Raw genomic sequence first — 19,523 nt, forward strand, 5'->3', positions numbered from 1 at the left:
CCCCAGAACCGAGACATAATATCCACTCTGTTTCTGTTTGCTTGGGATCTGCAGATGGCACCGTACCAACGCATTTCCTTTCTCTATTGATGATGCGGAGCCACTTATTAGATTCAGACTGAAGGTGACATCTGCAGCAGAGAATGGCGCGGCAGGACGTCCGCAGTGGAGTCTTGCCTACCCACTGGCACATCAACCAAGAGGGACTGGGTCACACAGATGACGCGGTATGATGAGACAAGCAGTTTGAGCACTGCCGGCATGCGGTCAGTTCCCCGCAAGATCTTCGGTCTCACTCTCCGCCAGCAACAGCTCCTTGCCATGTGATGGGTCGTGCAAACCGGAGTCATTGTGAACCCTCAACGAGCGGGCCGCGTGTGAACTCATAATAGCCCCTCGTACATGTGCTATGGCACTCTTTGCTTCCAAGTTGCGGTCGGCAGTTGGGCAGTAGCGGTAGGGATGTTGGGAAGCAAGGGAATCCGGCTCGCACTTCCATCGGGGCATTTGTGGTTGACAGTCCGGGTGAATCTAAGCATTTAAGGGGGTTCGGCTTCCCGAACGGACCAAGGCCGAATGCCGTGAACATACGGGTTACATAGACCAATACGCCCGCAGACCCGAGCCTGCGGGTTTATAAAGCTGTTATCGTCTTGCAGCTCTGCCAGCTATTCGGACTTTGGTTGTCCGACAACATCTCGACCGCCGTTCCAACCAGTAATTGTCATCCCTCCCATCCCACTCTCCCACCACGCAACCCTCCCCTTCCAATGGCGACTGCAGTAAAAGCGGGCTTCGCCCTGCATTCGGACAACGTCGGTCTAGCCCGCGTCGAGGCCAGCCCGGCCGGTTCGGCCGAAGTGGTCAATGATTTGTTGCAGAAGAACCACGAGAAGTGGCACATGTACTTCCGCGACGTTGCCGGCCACAACCACATCCCGCATGCCGTCCTCAGCACCCTCGCCATGGGCGGGGGTCCGCAGGAGCTCCGGCGGGCATACGACGACGGCGAGGACATCCAACGGCCCATGCCGCCGGTGGACCCCCAGGCCGTCAAGGAGATGAGCAACCCAGCCAAGTTCCGCGAGCGCATGCAGACCCTCGACGAGTACCCCAACTTCCTAACCTTCTTCAAGAACGAAATCGCCGCCAACAATGGCAACTGGCAAGATGTCGTCAAGACACACTGCTTCGCCCGCACCGAGCTCGCCGACCTCATGCTGGCCCAACTGTTCGAGGGCCTGTACCACCCCATCATCCACATGGGCTTCGGCGTCGAGTTCGAGCTCGCCCCGCTCGTGGCCGAAGGCCTCGCCCAGGCCGCCAGCCACGACCCCATGTACATCGACGTCTTCTTCCAAAAGGCCGAACAACTCGCCGCATCCGGCACCATCCCCCCCGCCCCGCTCGCCGCCCTCTACCGCGAGGCGCGCACCACCGACGCCATCCGCACGGCAGCGCGCCTGCCCGACGGCCCATGGAAAGTACGCGACGGCGTGCTCGGGCGGGCGATGGAGCCCGTGGTGCAGCTGGCCGCGCGGTTCCAGGTGCCCGCCACGGAGCCGGCGATCGAGCGCGCCACGGCCGAGATGATCAGCTGCGCGGCGTGGGCGTGCGCCGCGGCGCACCAGCCGGGCAAGCAGCGCAAGATCGACTTCTTCATGATGCACGCTGTGACGAGCTCCATCTTTGTCAGCGTGCTGAACCGGCAGGGCTGGTTGAGACTCGAGGATAAGGCCCGTGTGGTGGAGTGGAAGACGCGGCTGGATCTGGTCTGGTATGCGGCGAGCGCGGCGCCGGAGCTGCGAGAGGAGTATATGACCGCGTATGAGCCCACTCTGAGCAAGGGTATGGGCTGGGCGGAGCTGTACCGTGCTCTGAACCAGCATCATGATGATGGTCATGTGGCTAAGTTCGTGCGTGCTATCAAGAATGGCGAGGAGGCGGCTAGGCCGTTTGAGGAGGAGTTGGAGCAGCTTAACGGCAGTGCACCTGCTGACTCGCTGCCGGTTAGGGGTGAGCTTTGGTTAAAGATTGCTCAGATGTGTTATGACTCTACTGTCATGTATGTGGATGGCCAGTCTAAGTGGGTTTGGGGGGCTGGTTTCCCGCCCATGTGGGACAAGGTCGCTGCTGAGTGAGGTTGGAGAGGGCATGTTCCAACTGTACGAGTTCCGCATTTCTCTCTGTTGTACGTCCGATATCTAGCCAAATCTGAGAAATATGAAAAATAGAAGAACATGGGCTGCCACCAAGTGACGAGCCCCGGGGTACGTTTTCTCAACAACAAGCAACCACCACCAATTAACAATTGCGTTTAAAGTTCCCCGCTTTGTGGATTTGATGAACAGGCGATGACGACGCCATACAATGATCTTGTCTAAAGATACCCCTGGCGCGTTCGATATCCCGTCGTTGGACTAACTCTAGCCCTCCTTGTCTGCAACATTACGCCTCTCCTTTCGCAGCCGCGGCGAGTAATGCCCAGGGACCCATGCGCCCTCCATATCTGGCTCGTCGAATTGGCCTCGCTTGCGGATTCTCCCACGACGACGATCCCATCGCCGCTTCGGCCTCCTCCGGTTCCCTGTTTGTCCGTGGTGCAGGGCGTGGCCTCGCCAATCTCGATTCCCAGACCTTCTCTTGGAGTTTATATAACTGGGGACGCGGTATTTCGGCAACGTCGGACTCAAAACCCGCGGGCGGCAACTCTATGTCATAGACGTCATCTTGGTCCGCGATGTCCCATACAGAGGACAAAGTACGACCGTTATCGAGATGGCCATGAAATGCCCGTTCCACATACGAGTCCCCGGATGACCGTTTCTTCAAAACTATGCTCCTCAAGGTAGCACCACATCCTTCCAGATCATACAGCCTCTCTAAGATCTCGTGTACCTCCTCGTCAGTGGGAATCGGCGCGGTTTGGCTCTTTTTGATGGACCTTTGTATCGCTTCGACGTCTTTGGCATACTCATCCCGTGCCATTGCCAAAGAACTGATGGAACTGGACCTGCTTGCTTGCCAGACTGTGTCACCGGACAGGTTGCTTTGCCCCGTGAGTTCCGCGTCCATGTATGCCAGCGCCTCATCGTTGTAGGGAGCGATGGAGTTGTGTTTGAGATAGCGACCGAATGCAGCTGAAGCGTCCATCAGCTTCGACATTTCGGCCTTGCGGCTTTCGATCTGTTTCTCGAGGGCCTGAAGGTGGCGGGCTTGTATCTCGGCCTTGGAGCCGTTTTCATCCACAAGGCGCTGAACATCTGGGTCTATGCTCTTCTCAACTTTGGTCCGGTAGTCGTCTTTGATATGTATGTGCAGCTTCCAAGAATGGTTGCAGATGGCGCATGTCGTCCTCAGTCCGTGGTTGAATACGCCACAGGCCAGCAACCACCTGGAAGGTTCTCCCAAATGCTCGACTCCGGGGGGCATGCGGCACATGTCATGGCAGACGATGTTGTACTCGTAAAAAGGCAAACCTTTGCCATCCACCTTGCGGGTTCGGCAGTCCGCATGCGTGCAAACAGTCCTTGGCTTGTCGAGGACCGAGTGTTCGAGGACGATGGTGCTGATGAAGAGCCTCGACTCCAACTCCTTCCACGTAATTTCCGCCTGCTGGAGAGCTTTAGCGTCTCGTTCATTCTCTTTGATGCTCTCCATCGCCATCTCCTCCAACATAGAGAGTGGTTCTCGAATGGCAAGGATGAGATCCCTCGCAGTGTTGAGACTCAGAGTGCTTTTCACCCTGTGGCCGCGGAGGGTTGCCCAATGTGCTAGAAGGCGCTTGGACTCCCGGACAGATCGGTCCCAGCTCCTCTCGAAGTCGTTGAGCCCGGGCATCTGGGTCTGCGTCTCCGACAGAGCCGCGAGAAACCGAAAGCTTTCGGAGTCGAAGCAGTAGGTTGTGTGTGTACTTAGCGAGATCTTGGAGTTGTTGTACTTTTCCAAGAGCGCTTTCAGAGGTACATACGTATCCCCCGGCGTATAGAAACTGCCCCGCGTATTGGTGAAACCAAAGCAGAAGTTACTCGCCGCGTCTTGGTGCAGATGGGTCAACAACTCGGTAATGCAGAAGCGGAACATTACATCCAAGCGAGAGTTTGTCGGCTTTAGCAAGATGAGAATGCCATGGAGTTTGTCAATGTGCCGCAACGTTGCAAGGATGTCTTCTTTGTTTAACGCATCCTGCTGGATGCCCCGCGTATCGCCGATCCCGGGCGTGTCAATGAACCGCAAAATGGTGGTATTGTTAAGCGGAATGCGATGGACTGTCGTTTTCCTGGTTGCGGACTCTCCAAGGGCACTGGGTTGCAACGACGTTAGCTGGTATATCAGAATGACGGAGGGGTTGGGGTACATGCCCGTGATGTTCGTCTGGGCTCGTCCCGACCTTGATGTCGAGGGGGTTGAAGCCTCCATTGCCGTCGGGGTACGGTAGCGAGAATGAGTACGGCACGACATACTGTGGCTTTCTGGCCTTGATGGCCTCTTCAAGGCTGTCGTATGTCAGGTAGTTGACGAATGCGTTGATAAACGTCGATTTGCCTACCCCGGTTTCGCCTAGGATGAGCACGTTGATCTCTTGCATCGTCAGGGGCTGAAGACTTTTCAGCCTGACTAGCAGCCAAGAAGGTTTCGGCGTCGTAAACGTGCCCTCCTCATCATGTTGGTTGCATCGAAAGCGGCACTTGTCGTAGGGGAACCGACCGCAGGAGCAGTAGAGAAAGGTGTCAACAACTCCATACTCCACGGACCCCTTGCAGGTCTCACATATCCAGACACGCTTTGTGCCCCGGCAGCGACGCCCTGGGCATCTGATCTTTACCATCCTCCGCTGAGCCGGTAGGCCGTTTTCGGCGTGGTTGAGTGCCGCCCGGTCGTAGCGGATCACACAATGGCCATCCAAGAATCGACGGACCTCGCTCAGGTCTTTGACGATAAGTTTCCCGGCTCGGTATTGCTCCACGTATGGCATGGCAATGGGTGTTTTTCCGAGGTCACAGTCGAACATGATGACAAAATCATCGCATTCGGATTCGAGAAGTTCCAGGATGAGTCTCCTGTTGTCATCCCAGCGGGATGGCTGCGTCGCCTGCACGGCATCGTTGAAGTAAAACACGTACGCGTCATTTCTCCCTTGTTCCATGATGAGATTGTTGAGGGCATTCAGACCGCCGTGTCCGACGTAGCGCGCTCCCTTCTTAACCATCGTGACGGCGAACTTTATCTTCTCCTCATGGTCCCGGATTATCGACATGAGGTTCTCGGGCGATGAGTTGTCACTGCGCGACTCCTTGAGAAGGCTCCACAGGCAGTTCGGCTCAGACTTGCCGCGCCTCACATTGGAGAGGGCGCTGGCATATTCTTCCTTCAGACGCGCCTCGCCTGCCTTTGCCTGACGAAGGCGATCAGATGCTTCCGCCAAGTGGCTGTCTGGTAGGCAAAACCGATACTCCTTCGCGTCATGGTAGTAGTCGTTGAGGCTTTGCCGCACTGTAGTCAACTCATCGAAGAGGTGGACAAACTCGTCTAGAACGTCGTGCCCAAGACGCTTCAGCGAAATATGAGACTCGATGGTGAGGTCGTAAAGCATGTGGAGCATCTCGACAGGAACGAGGGTGTACACCAGCGGTTTTCCCTTCCCGCCATTCGAGGCGGATATCGCCGAGGGCATGGTCTTGATGTAGTTTTGCGCGCTCTCAAAGTCGTTAGGAATGTCCATGTCGCTCACAAAGTCGCCATACACCTTGATGGCAAATGCTGTTTCTGAGAGCCCCTTTCCTCGCTGGACTCCAAACTCTGCTCCTACATTGGCTCCAGTCCCAACAATCATGCTCAACTCAGCGAGACCGACATCAAGCTGAGTCTGAACATCTTTCTGGTTACCAGAGTTCTCAACCTTGGACCTGGCCGTCACAACACTCGATGCACCCCATTCGATCTCGGTAACAACATGCGTGCCGCCTCTGCCTCGCAGGGCATCGAGATCCAGAAGCTCTTGGAGATCCGGCGTCATCATGAAACAACCCAAGTTGAGCTTCTCGTGGACTGTCGTGATTCTGTAAAGGCATGAGAGTTGCACAGTCCGGAAACTAGACCGCGTTTCGGTAAGAAAACGGCCGACGCCGTCAACAGATATCATGTTGGAAAGGATGCTGGCGCCCAGTTCAGCGCCGACTCGGAGGCTACGTAACCGCGTCTCAAAGGTATCTTCCTTGGTAAAGTCCATCTCGGTACCCGGGTTGTCGGTGCGTCTCACGGCCATCGGCGGGGCAGCGGCCTTCAGGAGGGAGATGGACGAAAAGGTGTCGGTGACAGCATCGTAGAAGTCGCCAAGGCCTGCAATCTGGCCGAGAGATGGGCGCTTTATCGCCATGGCCACGAGGTCTGTCTAGATCTCCTACCAAAAGAAGCTTATTAGATCTTGAAAAGAGGGCAGCTAACATGAAGGCGTACGGACCTGTTTCACTTTTGCACACAACTTCGTAAATTGTCCAACGTCGCAAATAGACGAAATTGTGAAAAACCAAGTATCAAGCTCCAGCTGGGAAACCTTGAGGCCCTGTTATCTCGGTGTCCTCCCAGCCTGATGGCTTTGGGCGTCATTCTAAGTCGGGCATCAACAGTTGAGCCTCGTCACGAGACCACCACATCGTCTTGAACCATCTGAAAAGCCCCTCAGCTCCCCGCACTCTGGACTTGCATCAGTTTACTCTCGCTTAATACTGGTGGAAAAAAGAGGGGTGGGACGTACTCTTCTTCGAGTAATGGAACCTTGAGATTCGGGCGCGCAGGCTGGCTTGAATCATGGAACTGTTAAAGAAGAAGCTTTCCCTTCGTCATATACATGGCCTTGTTAGACTTCCGCATGTCGCTGTTCTTTTATGACTAATTATTTCCCTAGGTAATCTAGGTACCGAACTAATAACATGGTGCCGTTTGGTCATGATATTTACCCAGAATTTCAACAGGAAAGTTGCAATATCAAGGAACTCTGCATCCAGGACAACACGCTTGGGTTCTTTTGATATGTCTTACCATAGTGGCTATTTATTTAACCGACAAGATGCCTGTGGAAACTAAATCCTCCTAACCCCTGAAACCATCCACAACTTCACCATCCCTAACAAATTCCTCGACCCATCCGATTGTCATCCTTATCATGTCAATATTTTACCCAATCTACAGAGGCACGAGCGAGCGAGACTTACATGCTTCGCTTTGTATCAGCAAATTGTTTATGATCGTCATACAAGTGCTCCTTGTACCACGGGTCCTGCTTGAACCGCTTGTAATCCTCAATGTCTTTGAAGATGACCTGACTGAAGCAGTCAAAGTCGGCAATATTGGCCATCTGCGGGTCGAACAACTGGGGCATCAAAGCACGGGTTGCGCTCTGGTTGTGGATCTGGGCCCGAGTTAGTTCGGGTTAGAGGGAAAAGGGCAACGAAACAGTGACTCGCTGACCTGAGTCCATCTCTTGATACCATACTTCACCATGAGAGGCTTAGTCATGGGAGCAGACACGTTGACCATGTGGTTGCGGTAGTCTTCCTCACTCATCCCCGGCTTCCGGTAACCACAGATGGTCAAGCAGAGATACTTGCCGGCTGTGGAGTCCGGCTCCCGAGTCTCTGCGTCCCTGGCCGCGTTCATGTTTGCACTTCAACGATTGATTGGCTTTGGTAGACTGGAGAGGAGATCGCGTCTGGGCTGTGTCGGTCTTTTACGGGTAGAAGTGGAACGGGGAGATGTGATTCCCTGGTGATCGAGCCATGGTCGTCAGCCTGTTTGGATTTATCGGGGAGATGTCATTGCCGGGATCCGGATTCGGGAGTATGTCTCGGTTCGCCCCGGCGATACAAAGTACATAGGAGGGAAGTCCTCGGACCTGTCATGGGAAAAGGAAGGCCAACACAAGGCACGCCGCGAACCCCGTGGACAGGACATCCAACCATCGCTCAACCGCAACCGCCCGTAGCCATGGCAGTCAAAAGGCATTCCACCGTATCTCTCCCGATGCCCAAGATCCAAATCCCGGCGACCGCCGTGATTTCGGGGTCATTTTTGTCAGGTCCGTGAACTTGCATCGCCACAACGATGACGATCTTGGCTGACCCTTCGCAATCACGGTGCGCAGGCGCGATGATAAGCCTCTCGGCTTTTGCCGTGCCGGTGTTCCTCGACACGAATAGGAGTGCCGACCATACGGTCCGACAGTGGGTACGCTTGTACCACTACGGACACATCTATCTCCCGGCCTTGTGCGTCGCCACATGCGGTCTGTACGGGTATGCCGCTGTGACCAAACGGGCAGGCGGGAAGAAAGAATGGACCCGATATGTCCTCGCGGCGGTCTCGACCTTCGCAATGGTTCCCTTCACCTGGCTCATCATGACACCCACCAACGACACCCTCTTCGGGTTGGAGGCATCGGGATCAGCGCAGGATCTGGACCATGTTCGTGGACTGGTGGTCAAGTGGGCCTGGCTGCATGTAACCCGGTCCCTGTTCCCCCTCGTCGGCGCATTCATCGGATTCAAGACCCTGCTGCATGAGTGTACCATAGAATAAGCTGCGGGTGTGGTTGTCCCGCTCGGGACGGGGCGAGCAGGGCGGCGAACCGATGTTGGGGATCCGTCTTGGCCGATTTAACCGTTCGCGGCGGACTTTAAAGGGCGCAGGGGCGGACTCGAAAGTCCGTCCCATACACCGCAGGCAAGCGCGGAATGCCGCTCGCTAAACACCCCCTTTGTTTAGGATAGTCTCAGTTAGCTTACCTCCTTCTTCACGCCACCGTTATTCCCGTGAAGTTCCCTTCTGCCAGCTGGGGGCCAGGAGGAGACCTTAGCATGGCTTGGATGGGCAAACAGAGCGAATTAAGAGACTCCCAATGTTTTCACGAACGGTCCAGTATCATGAAATTTGAGTTTATTTTTCTCTTCGTTTGTATTCATGTAAGATGAGGGATAATTCTTGTAAAGTTAAACGAAAACAACACAGTCTCCCAGTAAGGTATCCACCAACATGACAACTTGAAGCTGTCCCTGGTCTACACAACAGCAAACCACTTCTTCACCCCCCCCCTCATATCAAATCCCACCATACCATCCTCAGCCAACTTCCTCAGCACCTCATCCATAAACGGCTCCAGCGCCAACTCCCGCACCCCATCATCCGTCGACGCCCCATACACCGCCGTAACCAGCTCCCGCACCGTCATCCGCCCCTTACACACACCCCCACTAGCTCGCGTCCCCTGCAGCACCTGCAGCGCCTGCCTCTCCCTTCTCATCTTACCCATCAGCTCGCCGTTGATCTTGCCCGGCAGATCAGCAATAACGGCGCCGTGCGCCGGATATCCGCGCGCACACCCGTGCGTCTGCATCTGCCGCAGCGTGGCCATCCACTGGCCGAGGCGCTCGACGGCGGCCGTGCCGTGGCCGAGGACATTGTCACCCGTGAACATGGCGTTTTCTTCCTCGAGCACGAAGCACATGTGGTCGTGGGAGTGGCCGGGCGCGTGCACGGCGCGCACGGTGGCGCCCTCGACGCGGAAGATTTGCCCGTCGGTGATGGGCTGTTGGGTCTTGCTGGGCGTGTGCTTGTAGATGGCGGTGGTGAGGGAGGGGTAGGCGGTGATCAGGTCGGGTACGCCGCCCGTGTGGTCGCCGTGCCAGTGGGTGAGGAGGACGTGGGAGAGGGTGAAGTTGCCCTTGCTCAGGGTTGTGGAGATTAGGTTGGCCCACTCCGGGATGCCTTGGCCGGTGTCGATGATGAGGCGCTTTGAGCCGGTGCCGATGATGTACGTGTTTGTGCCTTGGAGCGTGAACTGAGCGACACCAATGTTAACACAACCTGAACGAGCGGGAGATTGGCTTGTGGGTTTCTGTTACCTTCCCTGGGTTTTGCCCGAGTACACGAATGACTCGTGGGCTTATTTGTTCAACATCGAGGAGTTTTGGTAGGACATTTTGTTGACCTTCGAGGTAGTCCTCAAACGCACAAACATTGAACGCCTTGTTGATTTGGCGATAGCCCCCAACACCAGGTGCCATGGTAAAGACAGGTTCAAAATGTTTGTGCCACTTAGATTGTAACTTTTACCGGCAACGATGGGATTGGGTGTCTGTGTTGCTAGGAACAGCAATGGATAATACCCAACGTAAAGAGGAAGAGCAGAGAGATTTGCTAGGGAAGCGGAATGGGTTCAAACCTGGCGGGCAACCTTCGGCGAGGAGAATAGGAATAGATACTGAGGCTCGAAGTATTGCCATTATCCAAAGCTAAGATACAGAAACATCTATTGTGCCGGGAGATAAGCATGACGGGGCCGGGACGATTGGTCACGGAATCTCGTCTCGCCTCGCGTGACGTTAACCTCCCGATCGGAATTCGGGTTCACGGCGTTGCTGGTTCCCTGATCCCTCCCGGGATTGTCTCACCGCGCCGACGGCGTGTCTTGCTATCTCCCGCACGGCCAACACCACCCGCGGTATTCTCGTGTTTCGGCCCATCTCCATCTTCAGTAACTGGTGTGATGGGAGGTAAGCGTAAGGGGTCGCCGAGCTGATACCGAATGGCTTTAGTATTACTTTACTCCAGTACTCCATTCAGCTTGTCTTACTTGTCTGACTTCACGGCTCCAGATTTCATACGACCGTGAACCAATTGGTATACTTACCTTGCCAGCCTCTTTCAACAAGTGTATTCTCCTTACGTTCATTTTTCCACATTATAATTCGTACCGCCACCCACTATATCTCCTGTCATTACCCTCATTTACTACAACCATGGAATGGCCCGCGACCGGTCCGTCAACGGCATCAGGCACTCCAACGCCATCCACCAATGGGTCCCTAGTTGAACCTGCCAAGATGAAGATTGTCTACTTTGGCAATGAGTTCCCCCATGATGATCTCAAGGACCTCTTCCGACGGCTCCACTGCCACAGCAAAGACCGACAGCATCCGGTACTGTCTCGGTTCATTCACGAGACTACCCTGGCCATCCGGGAGGAAGTCAGGTTGCTTCCCTCCCCGTTGAAAGGTCTGGTTCCCGCCTTTGAGTCAATTTTCGACTTGGCAGACCATGTGGATCTCCGGAAGGGACCCCTTGGCGAGTCCATCAATGGAATGCTTCTCTGCGCTGTCCAGCTGGCGGCCTTCATTGGGTAAGCGATGAAACGCGATAAGTCGGGGAAAGGGGGCTGTTGCTGACCACATACTCGGGCTTTAGATACTATGAGAACAGCGCCGAGGAAACGTTTGACTACCACCAGGTGGATGCTTCCCTTGCCGGGTTGGGCACAGGCCTCCTCTCGACGGTTGCTGTCTCTCTATCTCCAACCCTAGCCGACATGCCGGAAGTTGGTGCCGAGGTAATCCGTGTCGCCTTCAGACTCGGAGTGCTGGTGGATGGTGTCTCACAGAACCTTCATCCGCGCCCATCTGACGGCAGCCACGGCGACAGTTGGGCCTATGTAGTCCAGGATACTACCGTCGATGAAGCGCAGACTGAGCTTGATGTTTATCATGCAGCCGAGGTAATTTTCGGCTTCTCACATTAGTACAGCGGAAGACAGAGAACTGACAGTGTCACCAGAAACGGCCGGAGCCTTGTAAAATCTTCGTCAGCGCCATTAGTCGCACTTCGGTGACAATTAGTGGCCCGCCTTCACGACTGAAACATCTTTTTCTGATGTCCGACTTTTTCCGAGACCGCAAGTTTGCTCCCTTACCCGTCTATGGGGGGTTGTGCCACGCGAAGCACATCTACACCAAGAAACACGCCGAAGAAGTGATCCAGATCCCCTCTTTCGAAGTACTGGATGCCAAGTTTACTGGACGTGTTCCCATTTTCTCCACCAACACCGGAAGGCCGTTCCCCGGCAGGACTGCTAGCCAGCTGTTCGGCAACATTCTCGAAGAGGTTCTCACCCAATCGATCAAGTGGGACAATGTGATTTCCGGCATCGTTCACCGAGCCAAGGCGGCTACGGTTTCCGAGTGCAACGTGCTCATGTTCCGCAATTCTCTTCCGGTCCGTGACCTCGTTGAGGCGCTGAACCTCGAGGAGGCACAGTTCAAGACGAGGACCAAGGATGTCATACCGTGGATTGCGAATCCTGGAACGGTGCCGCGTGGGCCGAGGGGCAACCAACAGGCCAAGATTGCCATTGTCGGCATGGCCTGCCGGATGCCTGATGGCGCCACCGACACGGAGAAGTTCTGGGACATCCTCGACCAAGGCCTTGACGTCCACCGCAAGATCCCTGCAGACCGGTTCGACGTCGAGACGCATCACGACCCTACAGGCAAGCGTGTCAACACCAGTGTCACACCCTATGGCTGCTTCATCAACGAACCCGGCCTGTTCGATGCGCCCTTCTTCAACATGTCTCCCCGGGAGGCATTGCAGACAGATCCCATGCAGAGGCTGGCCATTGTGACCGCTTACGAGGCATTGGAACGTGCTGGCTACGTTGCGAACCGCACACCTTCCACGGATCTGCATCGCATCGGCACGTTCTACGCACAGGCAAGTGACGACTACCGAGAGGTCAACACGGCACAGGAGGTTGGCACCTACTTCATCACCGGAGGGTGCCGTGCTTTCGGCCCGGGGCGGATCAACTATTTCTTCAAGTTTTCTGGCCCTAGCTACAGCATCGATACAGCGTGCTCCTCGAGTCTGGCAACGATACACGTAAGTGGATATATTCCTTCTCCCAGAACATTAACACACAACAGCGGCTAACAAGTAATGTTTAGATTGCATGCAACTCGCTCTGGAATGGCGACACAGATATGGCCGTGGCCGGCGGAATGAACGTGTTGACCAACTCGGATGCCTTCGCCGGGCTCGGCAGCGGGCACTTCCTCTCCAAGACGCCCAACGCATGCAAGACCTGGGACTGCGATGCTGACGGCTACTGCCGCGCGGATGGTGTCGTCTCCGTTATTATGAAGAGGCTCGAAGACGCCGAGGCCGACAACGACAACATCTTGGGGGTTATCCTGGCAGCGGGCACGAATCACTCAGCCGAGGCCATTTCCATCACGCATCCTCACGCGGGACACCAAGCTGACCTCACCCGCATGATGATGAATCAAGCTGCCGTGGACCCCCTCGACGTTAGCTACGTGGAGATGCACGGGACCGGCACGCAGGCGGGAGACTCGCAAGAAATCCAGTCCGTCACAGAGGTGTTCGCCCCTATTACCGGTACGAAACGCCGGAGCTCCAAGCAGCCACTGCATATCGGCGCAGTCAAAGCAAACGTGGGACATGGTGAAGCCGTCGCTGGATCTACAGCCCTTCTCAAAGTCCTACTCATGTTTGAGAAGGAGGCCATCCCGAAGCACGTTGGCATCAAGACCGCCATCAACCCTGGTTTCCCCAAGGACCTGGACAAGCGGAACCTACACATCCCTTACGAGAAAACGCCCTGGCCGCGCAACTCCGAGAGGAAACGCATCGCCGTGGTCAACAACTTCAGCGCGGCCGGCGGCAACACCAGCGTAGTGCTCGAAGAACCACCCCTGCGACCAGCCAGCGAGACCGCTGACCCACGCGCAACCCACGTCATCACCGTCTCAGCCAAGAGCAAGGTCTCCCTCAAGGGCAACCTCGAGCGCATGATCGCCTACCTCGACACCCACCCCACTGTCTCACTCCCCTCCCTCGGCTACACGACCACCGCCCGGCGCTACCACCACAACCACCGGGTCGCCATCGCCGCCTCCGACATCCCCCACCTCAAGCGCCAGCTAACCACCTACCTCCAAGCCGCCGACACGCACAAACCCATCCCGTCCACAGGCGCCCCGCCCGTGGTCTTCGCCTTCACAGGCCAAGGCGCCTCCCACCGCTCCATGAACCTCTCCCTCTTCCACCACTCCCCCATCTTCCGCGCCCAGATCCTCCACCTCGACGCCCTCTGCCAATCCCAGGGTTTTCCCTCCATCATCCCCGCCCTCGACGGCAGCCACCCGCAGGACTGTGCGCATTCCCCCACCGTCACCCAGCTGGCGCTGGTGTGCGTGGAGATGGCGCTGGTTAAGTACTGGGAGTCGCTGGGTGTGCGGCCGGACGTGGTGGTGGGGCATAGTCTGGGTGAGTACGCCGCGCTGTATGTGGCGGGTGTGCTGTCGGCGGCGGATGCGCTGTTTTTGGTGGGTTCGAGGGCGAGGATGTTGGAGAGTGGGTGTGAGGTGGGGAGTCATAAGATGTTGGCTGTGCGGGCGTCGTTGGCGGAGGTTAGTGCCAGTGCGGCGGGGAAGCCGTTTGAGGTGGCGTGTTTGAATGGGCCGAAGGATACGGTGCTGGGTGGGACGGTGGAGGAGATTGAGGTGCTGGCCGGGGTGTTGGAGGCGGCGGGTTATAAGTGCTTTCATCTGGATGTGGCGTTCGCGTTTCACTCGGCGCAGACGGACCCCGTGCTTGAGGAGCTGGAGGAGACGGCCCGCTCCGGTGCGGTGTTCCTCCCGCCGAGCTTGCCGGTCATCTCGCCGCTGCTGGGCAAGGTGGTGTTTGACGAGAGCACCATCAACGCCAACTACATCCGGCGTGCCACGCGGGAGCCTGTCAACTTCCTGGCCGCTATCGAGACGGCCAACCGCATGCTGACGGTTGATGAGACCATGACGTGGATCGAGATCGGCCCGCACCCAGTCTGCATGGGATTTGCACGGTCCATCATGCCGTCCATCAACGGGGCTGTCCCTTCCATTCGCCGCGGCGAAGACAACTGGCACACCCTGTCCAACAGTCTGGCGGTCCTGCACGCTGCGGGTGTCCAAATCAACTGGAGCGAATTCCATCGTTCCTTCGAAAGTGGCCTGCGGCTCTTGGATTTGCCCACGTACGCCTGGAACGACAAAACACACTGGATCCAGTACAACGGCGACTGGGCACTCACAAAAGGCAACACCTTCTACGACGAGGAGAAGAAGGCGCAGGCGACCGCCGCGAGCAATCCCCTTGCTGCGTTGCACTCTGAGCTGCGAACCTCCTTGGTGCATCGGGTGACTGAGGAGGTGTTCTCGGGAGCTGCCGGGAAGGTGGTCGTGCAGTCCGACATGATGCAGGCCGATTTCTTGGCTGCGGCATGGGGCCACAAGATGAACAACGCCGGTGTTGTGACTTCGGTAAGTCAGGGAAAGATGACGGGCATTAAGAACCAGAGCTGACCACTTTCCTCCAGTCCATCCACGCCGACATTGCCTGGACCCTTGGCAAGTATCTCATTGACAAGCTCAAGCCCAAGAGCAAGGTGACCATGGCCGACATTAACATCTCCAACCTTGTCGTCCGCGAGGGCTTGGTGGCACAGAACAACACCAACGTGCCTCAGCTCATCCAAGTCTCCATCGCAACGACCGACATCGAGTCAGGGGTCGCTCAGCTGGAATGGCACACTGTGACCAACGACGGCCGCTCCCTGGTCGACGAGGAGCCCATCGTCACCGCCCAGGTCGTGTACAGGCACTCAGCAGACTGGTTGTCAAGCTGGTCGCCGCTGCAGCACCTCATCCAGGGCCGCATCGAGGCGCTGTCACGGCTAGCGGATGAAGGGGTAGCCAACCGTTTCTCGCACAACATGGCGTATCTCCTCTTCGCGGCCAACCTGGTCGACTACGCGGACAAGTACCGCGGCATGCAGTCAGTTGTTCTCAACGGGCTGGAAGCCTACGCCGAGGTCACCATCAAGGAGGGCCACGCCGGCGGTGTCTGGACAGTCCCGCCCTTCTTCATCGACAGCGTGTGCCACTTGGCAGGGTTCGTCATGAACGTCTCCGACGCCATCGACACGAAGAACAACTTCTGCGTCACGCCCGGCTGGGGCTCGCTGCGCATCGCTCGCCCGCTCGTTGCCGGCGGCCGCTACCGTTCCTACGTCAAGATGATCCCGACGGCCGAGGACCCCGGCGTGTTCCTAGGCGACGTCTACATCCTGCAAGGCGACGAGATCATCGGCGTCATGCAGGCCATGAAGTTCCGCCGCTACCCCCGCGTGCTGCTCAACCGTTTCTTCTCCGCCGTCGACGTCAAGAACCCAGCCTCCGGCGGCGCCCCCATCCCCACCTCAACCATCACCCCAGCACCGCCCAAGGCCGTCGCACCCACCCGCCTCCCCACCACCACCGTATCACCAACTCCCATCCAGCCCGACCCCAAGCCAGCCCCCGCAGCAACCCCCCCTCCCGCACCCGCAGCCCAAGCCCCCCAACCAACCACCAGCACCACCCCGGCGCCCGCCTCAGACGAGAGCGTCGCCGGCAAGGCGATGGCGCTGGTGGCAGCCGAAGCGGCGCTGGACCCGGCGGACCTGCACGACGACGCCAGCTTTGCCAACCTGGGCGTGGACAGCCTGATGAGCCTGGTGATTGCGGAGAAGCTGCGGGACCAGCTGAACATCACGGTGAATGGGAGTTTGTTTCTGGAGTATCCGACGGTGGGGGATTTGAGGGCGTGGTTGGTGGAGTATTATAGTTAGGTACTGGTAGGGGGGGTTGATGGTGGGGGTAAGGGGTTGGTGTTTCGTTTCTTCTTTTCTTTTTCTTTTGTGGTTCTCTTTTTGGATAGGGAAATTGGGAGATTGTTGCGGTGGGGAGTGAGGAGGCGGGGTTCGTTGACTGTCTCTTCGGTTCAGCTTTGCCCGTGGAACTTTTGTCATGTTCTGAGTTTTACACTGTATTTAGATTCCGTACTATCTGTTCAGTTTATTACCATCCCGTTGCGCACTCCTATTCCCCACTCTACCTTCGTGTGATCCTGTGACTGCCAACCATCTCCACGGTATCGCCACGACGTTGCATGCACGGACAAGGCAATCTAGCTGTTGAGATGCCAGGCCTTCAAGCCGGCTCCGAATTGCTTGCACGCCAAACGAGTGACTCAGGGATGGTCAACCAGAAAGGCTGACACCACAGCCCCGACCAAGGCCACAGCTCCCAGGGTCCAGAAGGGAATCTGGGGATAACCGGTGTGAAAGCCCGCCGCGTATACCTTCCCTATGAACAGTGGGCCAAGTGACTTCGCAAGCCAGACAAAAGATGCTGCAGCGCCGTTGATCTTGGCAAGCGCCTGGCTCGAGGGGGATATCTTCGTGATTCTGTATCGGGGTAAAAGAACAACGTCAGCAATTCGAAGTCCACGCCACTCCTAGGGGTGCGATGTGCTGATCTGACTTACAAAACGGTAGAGGACATGTACCCAATTGACGAAAGGCCCAGCTTGATCCACATATCAAAGGCCAACAACCAAACCATGGGGCGTGTAGGTAGCCTGGGCAGAAAGGGCGTGAAGATGTACATCGCCGGATACAAACCAAGAACCAATCGAAAGGCCCGCCGTGCCCCTAGCGTTGAGACGACCGAAAGGATTCCGTCAGGGTGGATGAACACCCTGAACATGGCCTCCATACACAGCACCAATCCAATCATTGGCGGGGTGAGGCAGAATTCAGTCGTGGCCTGGGGGGATGACATGCTCCGGGGCCCCGGTTCGTCCGCACGCTCGGCGACAGACCCCAAAGCGAGAAAGGCGACCATAAGAGAATCCGAGGCAGCGTGATGTAAGGCAAGCAAAGAGACTGCCAAGATTTGTAGGATGACCAGGAACGTGAATGGTGAATCCGAGACCTTTTTGGTGGTGTTCTCTTGGGCTTCAGAGTCGGCCAAGTCCTCCGGCACTGGAACGTGTGCAGCATTGTTGGTTCGGCCAAGGGCAATGAGGAGCTTCTTCAGGATTTGTGAAACAGACAACCCGGCGAATTGTTGCGCTGGCATCTTGGGATGGGTCTCCTCCACAATGCGCGCCGCGAGGATGAAGGTGACCACATGCAGCAGGCAGACGGCGAGATTTGGAAGTAGGTGTGGGTAATCGGCCCAGAGGGAGTTTTGAGAGAATGTCGATGGGTACGAGAAAGTTGGATATGCGAGGAACCCTCCGAGAATGGGCCCAAGGACGCCTCTGCAAGATAACAATGTTAGACGGACTGCGAAAACCGACGGAGTCGTCATTAGGGGAAGAGCTCACCCCAGGGATCGAATGTAAATGACGAGGGTGAATGCTTCGTCTATTTTATGATCAGCAAAGGACGTCAACATAGGTATAGCCAGCAGACAGGATCTACTCACGTCGCTGCTCCTCCCTTGCCAATTCCTCGGTGCACGTTTGGACAAGGCCGGCATTTGGGTTGAGCAACCCGGCAAGCGCTCGAGAGACAATGACAACAGTAAAAGACTGCGATAACCCAAGTGTAAGGGACGTAATGAGGCCGCAGAAGATGCCAAACAACAAGGTTGGCTTCCGTCCGATCTTGTCACCGACGCGGGTCCAGATGGGGCCAGTGAGGAATTCGCCAGAGGTAAGCACGGTTACCAGGGCGCCGGCGTAGAAGGCTATGTCGTGCTCGGGGACGTCAAACTGTCGCATCATGGCGTAGGTGTACGGGATCATGCTTGACCACGCGATGGCTTCCGTGAAGCGGACCAGTCCTGGTTGATGTCAGTTCAGGTCCGTCAGCCATGGATGCAAGAGATCCAAGGCATGTATATGTAGGTAGGTACCTAAGACGCATAGCTGGAGTCGAATACCCGAAAGGGGATCCATGTTGTGAAGAGGCACACGATGGCAAGAAGGGTTGCTGACTTGAAGGTCGAAAGGTTCAGGTTCATGTGAAGGTGCGTGTGTGCGTTTGTTGATGTTTTGGTGCACAGAGAGAACTGGGCTACGAAGAACACAGCCCCTCAGCAGGTCGTCCGTTTGCTATACCCCAACTTGACCAATCTTGTTGCAGGCTTCAGCCACCCTTTCCCGCCTCGATTAAGCACATTTAAATAGCATTAATCCTGCTTGTGGCTGTTTCACAGTGCGAGAGATAACCCACACTTCTCATCGATGTCCAAACGTTCGCCGTTATCCCGCTTTGTCTCATCTTGTTCTTCCTTTTCGGCCCCCCTGTTTTCTGAGTGAGTGACAGAACAACGCAAACCCTGGTTTGAGTGGAGGAGTCCGTTGATCAGACTGCTCTGCAGGGCAGACAGATCGTTCGGGAAAAGCTTATTGCACAACATCCTCATATTCTCCTTGACGCTGCGAGTTGTCAGCATTACGGGGGAAAAGAAAAGAAAAAAAGAAAAAAAGGAATGCTGATCAGACCACCTAGATATGAACTCACATTTGACGCTGGCCGCAGGGAATGAATTACAATAGCAGTCCCGAGGTCAAAGCCGAGAGAGTACAGTAGGTTTCGGTTATCCCATTCCTCCTGTATGCCGATGAATACTTGTTAGCCCTAAAGTTCTTGCTATATCCGATGTGATTACGTTTACGGAGCGAGGGGTGCTGCTGGCACCCAGAGAAGGAGAGGTGACGATTGTCAGATACTATAGGACGGGGTTGTGAGAACATACCACCCGAGATGTAATCGAACGAAGTTGTCAGGGTGGGCTACATGTACTACAAGATCGATCGTACGTGCATAACCTGATCGGCCTTCTAATTATAGTGAA

At 56.1% G+C, this 19,523-nt stretch overlaps 7 protein-coding genes across 7 annotated transcripts; 3 read left to right on the forward strand and 4 right to left on the reverse strand.

The window, feature by feature from the left end:
* The first annotated feature begins 659 nt into the window (after positions 1 to 659).
* B0H64DRAFT_45562 (uncharacterized protein) lies at positions 660 to 2,294 on the forward strand. The gene has a single exon (XM_062807310.1). It carries the CDS (start codon positions 771 to 773, stop codon positions 2,139 to 2,141), a length of 1,371 nt encoding a protein of 456 aa, XP_062654799.1. The 5' UTR covers positions 660 to 770; the 3' UTR covers positions 2,142 to 2,294.
* On the reverse strand, positions 2,295 to 6,640 carry B0H64DRAFT_45564 (uncharacterized protein). Its single transcript, XM_062807312.1, has 3 exons — positions 6,461 to 6,640; positions 4,362 to 6,400; positions 2,295 to 4,303 (listed from the first exon to the last, which is right to left on the reverse strand). The coding sequence occupies exons 2-3, from the start codon at positions 6,374 to 6,376 to the stop codon at positions 2,449 to 2,451; spliced, it is 3,870 nt and encodes a 1,289-aa protein (XP_062654800.1). The 5' UTR covers positions 6,377 to 6,400; positions 6,461 to 6,640; the 3' UTR covers positions 2,295 to 2,448.
* A 342-nt stretch (positions 6,641 to 6,982) lies between these two features.
* On the reverse strand, positions 6,983 to 7,878 carry B0H64DRAFT_45579 (EthD domain-containing protein). The gene is made up of 3 exons (XM_062807319.1): positions 7,468 to 7,878; positions 7,212 to 7,408; positions 6,983 to 7,156 (listed from the first exon to the last, which is right to left on the reverse strand). The coding sequence occupies exons 1-3, from the start codon at positions 7,654 to 7,656 to the stop codon at positions 7,090 to 7,092; spliced, it is 453 nt and encodes a 150-aa protein (XP_062654801.1). The 5' UTR covers positions 7,657 to 7,878; the 3' UTR covers positions 6,983 to 7,089.
* A 105-nt stretch (positions 7,879 to 7,983) lies between these two features.
* B0H64DRAFT_378039 (uncharacterized protein) lies at positions 7,984 to 8,574 on the forward strand (the record flags this gene model as incomplete). Its single annotated transcript, XM_062802561.1, has 2 exons — positions 7,984 to 8,074; positions 8,141 to 8,574. The coding sequence occupies 2 exons, from the start codon at positions 7,984 to 7,986 to the stop codon at positions 8,572 to 8,574; spliced, it is 525 nt and encodes a 174-aa protein (XP_062654802.1).
* A 478-nt stretch (positions 8,575 to 9,052) lies between these two features.
* Positions 9,053 to 10,058, reverse strand: B0H64DRAFT_330970 (beta-lactamase-like protein; the record flags this gene model as incomplete). Its single annotated transcript, XM_062800969.1, has 2 exons — positions 9,053 to 9,832; positions 9,897 to 10,058. 2 exons carry the CDS (start codon positions 10,056 to 10,058, stop codon positions 9,053 to 9,055), a joined length of 942 nt encoding a protein of 313 aa, XP_062654803.1.
* Positions 10,059 to 10,793: 735 nt separating this feature from the next.
* On the forward strand, positions 10,794 to 16,848 carry B0H64DRAFT_450944 (putative polyketide synthase; the record flags this gene model as incomplete). Its single annotated transcript, XM_062807144.1, has 5 exons — positions 10,794 to 11,173; positions 11,239 to 11,545; positions 11,605 to 12,708; positions 12,774 to 15,152; positions 15,209 to 16,848. The coding sequence occupies 5 exons, from the start codon at positions 10,794 to 10,796 to the stop codon at positions 16,499 to 16,501; spliced, it is 5,463 nt and encodes a 1,820-aa protein (XP_062654804.1). The 3' UTR covers positions 16,502 to 16,848.
* B0H64DRAFT_45599 (major facilitator superfamily domain-containing protein) lies at positions 16,792 to 18,736 on the reverse strand. Its single transcript, XM_062807327.1, has 5 exons — positions 18,579 to 18,736; positions 18,147 to 18,506; positions 18,046 to 18,085; positions 17,200 to 17,979; positions 16,792 to 17,119 (listed from the first exon to the last, which is right to left on the reverse strand). Exons 1-5 carry the CDS (start codon positions 18,619 to 18,621, stop codon positions 16,903 to 16,905), a joined length of 1,440 nt encoding a protein of 479 aa, XP_062654805.1. The 5' UTR covers positions 18,622 to 18,736; the 3' UTR covers positions 16,792 to 16,902.
* Between the last annotated feature and the right edge of the window lie 787 nt (positions 18,737 to 19,523).

The sequence above is a fragment of the Chaetomium fimeti genome (genome assembly GCF_033439085.1).
Source record: "Chaetomium fimeti strain CBS 168.71 chromosome Unknown B0H64scaffold_10, whole genome shotgun sequence".
Lineage (NCBI taxonomy): Eukaryota > Fungi > Ascomycota > Sordariomycetes > Sordariales > Chaetomiaceae > Chaetomium > Chaetomium fimeti.